We start from the raw sequence: 9,340 nt of genomic DNA, 5'->3' as shown, positions 1-9,340 counted from the left end.
CTTGCATCACAACCGCTTCACGGTGTGCACATACAGTGTTCCTTCTCTCGTTTGAAACAGCCTTGTTCCTTTTTTGTACATTGACATCCAACAGTGGACAGCAACGGGTACATAAAAAAAAAAAACTATTTTATGGCTTGCTCCAAGTTACTGTTTTTTTTATTTGTAACTCTTGTCACTGCCTGGCCCAGCATGACTTGGATTAGCAGTAGCACGATCAAAATGGACTCTGTAGCATCTTCTTGTTTTATATGTATCCATGTACATCCATTTATCAAGCCACACCCTTAGATAAATATAATAATGACGATGGTATTGATTTTCCCAGTCCATGTCGGCCATTCCATCTGCTTTTTTTTTTTTTGGTGCAGTAGTAGTTTGAATACAGTTGATAAGCGGTCATTCAGAAATGTCTGTAAAAATAAAAGTATATATATATATATATTCCCTGTTCCTGAAAATGCTTCGACTGAAAATAAAACTTGATTACCCCTGACCATACATTGTACTAATAACATTTATTGTGCATATTGTTTTATGAAATGATCTTGCATGATTAGGAATGTATACTTTCATATAATTTCTTCCCAAACCAAATACGTTATCCAACAGACAAAATTTACTTTTTCAACTCTATTGTTTATTTTTTTCCCTTATTTTTTTATTATTTCATTTTTACAAAGTTTACTTCACCATTCTGCACTTTTGATGGTATTGTATTCTTAGATATCATGAGTTCAGGCATTTATCAAATATAGACAAGTCTTTGAATGTTTTAAATTATTGAACATCGGGACGAGGGATGTCATGACAGTTTTGAGTGTGGATGAGGCTCGGACAGAGTTCAGAATAGGTCACATTACACACAGTGCTCTGAGAGGCAAGCAGTCCACTGTGTCTTAACTATCAGTGGCGTTGTAGTGTTCTCTTTTTTTTTTTCTCAAGGTTTTGCTTGTGACATTGAATTGTACTCTTCTTTTTTGAGGGCTATGGTGTTATTCCTTCATGCTCAGATTATCCAACTGTAATATGTAATATAACGTTTCAAAGGGGGCTGAGGAAAAAACGTAAATTGTTAAATACATTCCCTTTAAAAACTACCCGATATATTGAAAAAAAAACAAAGCTGTAAGAAGCTGCTGTAGTCTTTTGTGTTACAGTGAAACAATAAACTACCATATGAATAAAACATTGTATTTGTCCATTTTGTGTGTGGGGGTGGGAGTTTTTTGTTTTAGGCAGTCCTAAATTCCCTAAATCAAGCGTTGTCTAGATTTATTTAGTGTTTCATTTGTTTGTCTTAAAATGTTGCCGCATAAATCATACAATGCCCTCCCATGTGCATGACTACCAGCTATACAGGCAGTAAACATGATTTCCAGTAATTAGATTCATATGAACTCCAGCTCCCAGAGACCCTTGCGCGGCCAAACGACTCAAGAGAACTCTCCTCGCAGTTCGGTTTACCCACAGAGCCGCTGAGCCCAATAGTTGATAGAGTTGGAGCGAGTAAGAACTGTCTGCGGACTGAGTGACAGGCTTTGTAGCATTATTTAGTGTCAAGCAAGTGTCCTTCGAACAAAGTAGTTTGGTTCAATTTGGTTCCATCTCACAAAGGACGTCGCTCCTTTACCCGCCAGGAGTTTACAGGCTATCCGTTAGAGGGAACGGGCTAGCTAGAGCAGGCTAGCTATCTTTAGCCAAGGGGCTGTGTTTAGTTGGTCGTTATTAACGGGGGTCAACTGGTTTATTCGACCACAATAGAGAAGAGTGCACCAACTCCGGCCTCAGTCGAGCTCGAAACCCTGCAGCGTATGTGGGAAGGCGCTGAGCAGTCGGAAGGGCTTCCTTGTGTTGTTGTTTTTAACACCAGCGAGCTAGCTTTGTCCTTTGTAGCTGGGGGTTGTTGATATATTTATCTCAATCGGTGTGGAATATGGCTCAGCATGGTCACCATGTAGCCAGTTCCCAAAAAGCACTAATGCTAGAAATGAAAAGTCTTCAAGATGAGCCAGTGGAAGGTTTCAAAATAACTTTAGTCGACGAGTCGGACATGTACAATTGGGAAGTGGCAATATTTGGACCCCCAAATACACACTACGAAGGTGGTTATTTTAAGGTGAGTCGCTATTGTTAGCTAGCAATCAATCTATTGTTCTTTAGCTAGCTTAACTAGTTCTATTCACATGTTCGGCGTTTTTCCGTTTTAAAAGAGATGCTATGATTTATATATCATATTTCCAAAGTATAGCGCTTGCATTGCTTTTTTTGTGTGTCGTGGTAACCTTATTTTTTCCACAGCTTTGTCTGAACTCTTCCACTACTTCTTTTATCTCTGCGTCGTCATAGTATTACACCCGCATTATTGTTATTATTTGCTGAAAGATTTCCATTGTCTTTAAAGATTTTCTTTGTTGCGTCTTATGAGAAACGCATGACAACTGGCAAAACTATTGACATGCAGCACATGGATCGTCTGACAGTAGCCTGCTGGGCTACTGAAACAAAAGGCTGGTTCCAATTAGCCATGATCAACTCAACTTTATCGTTTCATTGATGCCTTATCGAACCGTAAACCATTACTGTGTGCTGTATTGCTAGTTGCTATCTCTTCATGTCCACAGAAGGCACTCCACTATCCTTATCCAATAAATGTATAATAATCTTAGTTTCTATACATGCAATTCAACCTATAGAACGCTGTCTCTTGCTGGTATCAAAACATACCATAAAGGTAGTCTGTAAGTCGTTCGTTTTTCAGATTTGTTGCTTAAACGCTGGCTTTACCATCCCTTGCTATACATTGTTGTTGTGGTTATCCATGGAAGCCCTGCCCATTTGTGTAGACTTTGTAAAGAGGTAACAATTAACCTTGGCTATTCTGCTTCATGCCCTGAAAAGGTATTTCCCTTGCTGAACACGCTGTTGAGCATGTTACCATGCGAAAGGCGGATTACTCAGTCTCCAGTTCTCATGTCTTTCATAACAATTCCATTTATTGTCGTTTTCCTGCTATATTTGTTGGTGCGTTTAGAAAATACCGTAGGATCCTGGTTAGATTAGTCACTGTTTGGGCTATATGGTGGATGCTTTTGTACGAGATTCCGTTGTTGGTCCAGGAATGCGTTGCTTGGCTGTGAAATCCACGCTTGGTTATGACTCATTGTTCCCTGCCGCCTAGCCAAACGGTCTGCCCTATCCTGGCTGCAAAGATACTCCCTGTTTCGAACTGTTGATCAAAGGTTAAGCAACACTCTTCTCCAGCTCATTGTGTATATACAGTGATGTTTTTTAATGGATAACTGACCTGTTTATTAGATATTTGTCAAGGCACTACTTGGATTTCGAATCGCATGATGTTCTGTACTGTTCTAGTTTAAATCTTCATGCATGGAACAGCTAAGCAGACTTTTAACTTTTACACTTTGAGTGTATTGGCTTTGCATCAATGGAACTGAAAAAAAAAACTATACAGAATCTTCCCAAATCCATAACTAGTGTTTATGACAGATCCATGGTCATCTGTCATTACTAAGGTCTTACTAAATCAAGAATTAATTCCACCGCTGTAAGTCGTAAGCTCTTCTAGTCGGACATCCCAAAAATATGGTTCTCCACAACACATCCTCTTAGCTGCTTATTTGCAAGGCTTTGCTCACTCAGTGTATACCGCCTTGATCTATGGCCCCTCACTTCTATAAACCATGTACGTTCAGACAGTTATTTTGTAGCATGCACTTCCAATGATCTGCGGTTAGATGAGTAGCTACTCCGTCTCCGCTCCTTACAAGTGTCACAAGTTATGCCAACCACAGCTGTTTGCTCCTCGACGTTCAGGGCATTGCCAACACTGTTTTCTCTGATTAGTTGGGCTCTCCAACAGAGCATTAATCCTTGACTTTGTGTCATCGCAATGCACGGCATACGAAGGTCCAAAGAGCCAAACGGCTTGTGTGACGTCAGCTGGGTGTCTTTAATTAATTGACTTGTGGTTTTGTGGTGAGGGTGTTTGACTAATGCCATTTTGTGTTTTTGTTTTAATTGAGGGTTCACCTCAAAATGGTATTCAACCATAAAGAAAACTAGTTGGGCGAGCAAGAGAGTTATATACATTATGATCACGGTACAGAGTTTATGCACTGACAAACAAAATGTAGTAATTACTTTCTCTTGGGAGTTGACTTGTTATTGATCATGATCTGACTTGCTGGTTTTAGATTCACGGCCGGGCACAGAGTATTGCTGAGCAGCCTTGTATGCATGAGTCAGTGCGTGTGCCTGCTGGATGAAACCAGTGCAGCATAAAATAACTGTGTGCAGAGACACCCAGCCCAGTGTGGGCCAAGAGCCCCCAACATGGGCCCGGCTGCTGCGTCGGTCCCCGGCTGTGGGAGTCACATTCCCCACTCTTGCTGTATCACAGAGAAACAGGAGCCGTTTAGAGGAGACTGCAGAAAGCAGTTGAGTAAATACAGGGAGAGAGAGAGGGCACAGTTGGTCCCTCTCAATGGTCCCCCCCTGGGGCCCCAGCTTTCAAAGAAACCTTCTTTATCCAGACCTGACATTGGTTTTGTTCTTCTACCTATTAACTGCTTATTCAAGTAGGCTCCGTTGAGCTTCTTCTTAATCTTACCAAAGCATGAGTAAAGCAATTTTACAATCACAATATTCTGCCCTTAAATCCTCCTGCCGTTTGTGGTGTTCTTGAGGAATCGTTAAACTATGGCAGCACAGAGAGAACTAGCAGAATGATGGAGCTTTTGGCAACGAGTAGAAGAGGTTATCAAAAAGGGGAAGGGGGCGGCTGGGAAACTTGTTTTGGTCTGTTGGGAATCAAGATACCATGACCTAGTTTATCATGACATGGTATCTATCAATCCTGTTCACTCAGTGGCTGCTGTTTTCTCTCTTGGCCCACTCTTTCTTTGTTTGCTATAGAGTTTTCAGCATGGAGACCTTTGAGCATGCGGATGCTGTCTACCTGTTGACCACTGAGCACAGTGATGCTGTCTACCTGTTGACCACTGAGCATGAGGATGCTGTGCTTGATCCAACTGGCACTCGCTATATGAACAGTCCTGCTGAGCCAAGCACTTCTTGTTTGGCAGAGATTCTGTAGCGTGTGCCGTGTGCACGTGCAATTATATTTGTATGACCAGGACACTATTTATGGCCCTGATGAGGTGGTTACCCTAGGTTACGATTTTGCCCAACGTGAGCCAACAGCAACCATCTTGGATCTTGCTGGATTGCAGCTAATTAACACCCCTCCCTCCATCCACACTTCATTATCTTGTGATCCTTCTCCACTAATACCACCATCACCCCCCCAGTGAAGATCTTGATGATGACATTCTCGCCCTTTCAGTCTTCCCCTGGGTGCAAAGCCATCAACCCGGCAATAGCAGCCAGCATGGCTGTACGATGCTCAGAGTTGTCACGCGTCCCTCCCTGGCTTGCTCTGCTTCCCCACTACTCCTCCCCATTGAGCTGAGTGCAGCTGAGCTGGGTTTGGTGTCAGTGGCCTACGAAGGTCAGCGGATTTGGTGTTCCTCCTTCTGCCAAATGATGTCTCGGCCACCCTCCACGTGCCTGTGCTGTCAGCGTTCCAGCCTGCTTGGACCTGGAGCGCTACCTACTCCTTCCTCTGTTTTGAGGATTTACCACATTCGTTGTGTTTTATGGGCTCTGAAAAGGCCAGAAATGGGTGCAACACGTGGCGTACTTTGTAGAGATGTTCGGCCTGCAGCCAATTCCATTGCTGTTAAATCAGTGATTTTAACCTATGGCTGGGGCTGAAAACAGCAGGCCTCTCTCTACCCCTCCCTTGTTCACTCACTTATGCTGTCACTATTTATCCACTTTCAGCAGCGAGTCTGGACAGGTAGAGACGAGATGATTATATACCTGGAACCTTTTATGAACCAATTGTATAAAAGTTTTGAAAAGTATGGGTAGAAACCTTTGTTCAGTGAAATGCATGTTAATTGATGTACTTTATTAGTCACTTAAGAGATTCCAATGGAATCTTATAGAACACCACCTTTTATGAGGGGCCAATTTGCTTATACCATTTATTTGGAGAACATCGTAAGCAGTCCTTAAAGGCAAACGGCCCGCTCAGGTGCTCTTTGCAGCATGTCATGTGGGGCTTGCGATTACATCATTGGTCGAGTAGAAAGATTAAAGGGTTGCTTGGCTCCTTTGACCCACATATAATGCTCTCAAGCCCATGGCCTGAAGTGTATTCCAAAACCAATGAACATATCAAGCCATGATGGATGTTTGAGAACGCCGTTTTCAAAGTCTCTCATTTGACAGTCGGCTAATTATATATATTTAAGTATCTGTTGTTGTAGATGACAGCTGGTAGGTTTGGTAATCCAATAGCTCCAGGAGTCGTTATATTGTGCTTGAATAAGGCTTTTGGACCCTGCACTACAGGTAGTTCTGAGTAACTCCCTACCTGGCCCGACTCCATCTCTTGTTGCGTTTGTGTGTTTGCGTTGCACTTCTTGCATTGTCTCAGTGAAGAACAGGAACTCTGAAGGGGGTTTCCCACATTGCGTCATTGAATTATTGTGTGCTTTGAGCCCAACCACATTTTATGATCCCTGGGCCAGTGTTTCCAGCTTGGCCTGTTTTGGCACAGGTGGGACCGGCTTCGGCGTCTCTGACTCTGGAGACCGGTTTGTTTAAAGAACACTACAATGGTCCAGTATGGCAGGTAGACGTGGGGAGTGGACAGGGCTGATTTAAACCTTATTCATGGAGTGGTGACGGCTGTCTCCGATAAACAGAACATTTATGTAAAACACCCGCAGGAAGAAGGGGCTAAGGAGGAAGCAGATTGTCTAGTGATGTAGATGATTAGAATATGACCACAGATGTTTGTGTATGCATTTATTATGCTGTTCATACAAAGCCATAGCCTTCAGAGTGCTTTATATTGTTGTGGGTAATCCTTGTATTTTCTCCCTATTGTAACGTTCCCTTTCCCGTGCTCCCGTGCTCCTACTCCCCCCCCCTCTCCCTGCCCCCCCCCCCCCCCCCCCCTGCCGTCGGCTCATTGTGCGGAGCCCCCAGCTGACCGTGTCCAATCACTCAACCTGCTCGTCTGTGTGCTCGTGTGCGTGTAAGCGCGATGTATTCGGCGTGTCCAACATGTGAAGTCAACGCGAACCCTCCGATCAATCCCGCGTCGGTTTGTGAGAAGCTCTCTGTGCCTTTAAACGACGACGGGGCCAACTGTCTCCACCACGGAGCTCCAACCTGCTGGAGTCACACAAAGCTCCACTCGACAGACAGCTGGAGGGCTGTGGGATCCCCAGCCCTCTCTCCCTTTCTCCTTCCTAGCCGGGCCATGTTACCTTACACTGTGGTTAACTCCCCCCTACGAGGCCTTCCTCAGGTGGCTCCTTATCGACGCCAGCAGGAGCTACAGGCCTATTATTAGGTTTCCCTCCCCCAACCATGTTGGAGACGGGTAGGATTGTTCTGTTCTTCACTGATGGCAACGCTTCGTGACGTTGGTGGTTTTGCTAAGGAGGCCATTCAGAGTGGAGTCGGTGGGTTCCTCTCCGCTAAGCCTACCAGCTGGTGGGTGGGTGGGTGGGTGGGTGGGTGGGTGGGTGGGTGTCAGGGTATCGGGTGTTTGGTGCTGCCCCTTTTGTAGTGATTTAAGCTCTGGGTTCAATTACACCTGGGAAGAGCTTTTTGTATGTAAATGTTTGTGCCAGAGGCCCGGTTTCTTGTCTGATTCACCAAGTAGAATATATTAAGCAGAGAATGGATTAACAAAGAATAACTGATTGTTAGTGGTTTTGATTTTAATTTGGGAGGCCACCTAAATGTTCTTGTCAACAGTGGGAGGCAGCTTTTTGCAATTTAACGGTGGAAAATTTGCAGGCCGACGCCGTAATCGATTGTCCTAACCCTGCATCCAAATGGTACCTAATGATCCCGCTGTCTCTCTCGACCTCTCAGGCCCGGATGAAGTTTCCTATCGACTACCCTTACGCCCCACCTGCCTTCCGCTTTCTCACCAAGATGTGGCATCCAAACATCTATGAGGTAACACAACTGTGTGTGTGTGTGTGTGTTTCCCCCTAATGTAATTTTTAAGCTCAGGAAATTACACAGTTGTTTGAAAACAGTTTTAGTTTACCAAATATTTCTAGAAATGTGTGCAAAGTGCAACTGAAATACCAGACATTTTTAGAAAGGACAGAGATTAAAAAGAAATGTCTGAGAGATCGAGGCTTTTTGACGTCATGCCACCTTAGCTTTCACAAAGATAGATGGGTTTTCAACTTTCAACTCAATCGTCTTATCCCAGCCATTTAAACCATCAACTGTTAACCCGTTAACCGGTGGTTCTGAACTCTTTGACATGTTGAGGTACTCACCTCCCCGTCTGCCTGTCCAACAGAATGGAGACGTTTGCATCTCCATCCTGCACCCTCCTGTGGACGACCCTCAGAGCGGAGAGCTGCCCTCGGAGAGATGGAACCCCACACAGAACGTCAGGTGAGCCACAGCGACAGCCTGTCAGCCGGGCTCGTCAGGGGCCCCCAAACCTCCACAGACCTGTGGACGTCAAACAGTTTTTGCCGTAAAATCAAATTTTACAATTGTCATTGCCATGTCTAGCATAAGTTCAATGCAAATTAATCTGATTGATATGTAGGCATTCACTTGCTATGTTGCTGTGACAAGCCTAAAGGCTGCCACCCACAGTTATAAAGCCAGACCTTTTAATATTTGGATGGTGTATGCTTCGTTGCAAACAAACAATAAAGTGAGGGATGGCTGGTAGTTGATTCAGGTCACCCCTATCGTTTCTCAGAACTTCTTTCCATCCTTTTCTAAGAATTTCTTGTTGAACTTGAACACAAATTGTTCTAGCCCCCCCCTTGTAACCTTTGCCAGATCGTTATTGCCTCTTTAGTCCTCTATAACTGAAGAGCCACTGCCTTTTCTCTGCTTCTCATGCACGGACCTCTATTGATTCATATAATGTCACCCTTTGTAAGCGAGCCGCTGTGGTTCTTGTTGGCAACAACAAGGTTTAAAAATAGCTACGGATGTGTCGGCCCAGACTGTGACAGGGGGCAGTGGAGGGTGAGGGACACTGCGGAGGACCATTTGTCTGAGAGACAGCCACTCGTGCACCGTGAGGGAGCAGATATACAAGCCGGCCTTCCGAGGGGGTCCATCATGTCCGCTCACCATAGTCCTGCTTGAACTGGATCGCGATGCAGGAAGTCTCTTTTATGAGGGCGGCTGTGTGCGTACACACGAGCGGCTTGACGGAACCTGTCTAGAACTGACACACCAC

At 44.5% G+C, this 9,340-nt stretch overlaps 1 protein-coding gene across 1 annotated transcript; it reads left to right on the top strand.

Annotated features, from left to right (window-relative positions):
• Positions 1–1,412: 1,412 nt before the first annotated feature.
• Positions 1,413–8,587, top strand: LOC132469498 (ubiquitin-conjugating enzyme E2 R2-like). The gene is made up of 3 exons (XM_060067494.1): positions 1,413–2,119; positions 7,987–8,073; positions 8,432–8,587. Exons 1-3 carry the CDS (start codon positions 1,937–1,939, stop codon positions 8,531–8,533), a joined length of 372 nt encoding a protein of 123 aa, XP_059923477.1. The 5' UTR covers positions 1,413–1,936; the 3' UTR covers positions 8,534–8,587.
• The last annotated feature ends 753 nt before the right edge of the window (positions 8,588–9,340 follow it).

Source organism: Gadus macrocephalus, chromosome 12 (genome assembly GCF_031168955.1).
Source record: "Gadus macrocephalus chromosome 12, ASM3116895v1".
Taxonomy (NCBI): Eukaryota; Metazoa; Chordata; class Actinopteri; order Gadiformes; family Gadidae; genus Gadus; species Gadus macrocephalus.
This window is presented reverse-complemented; position numbering and strand designations above follow the sequence as displayed.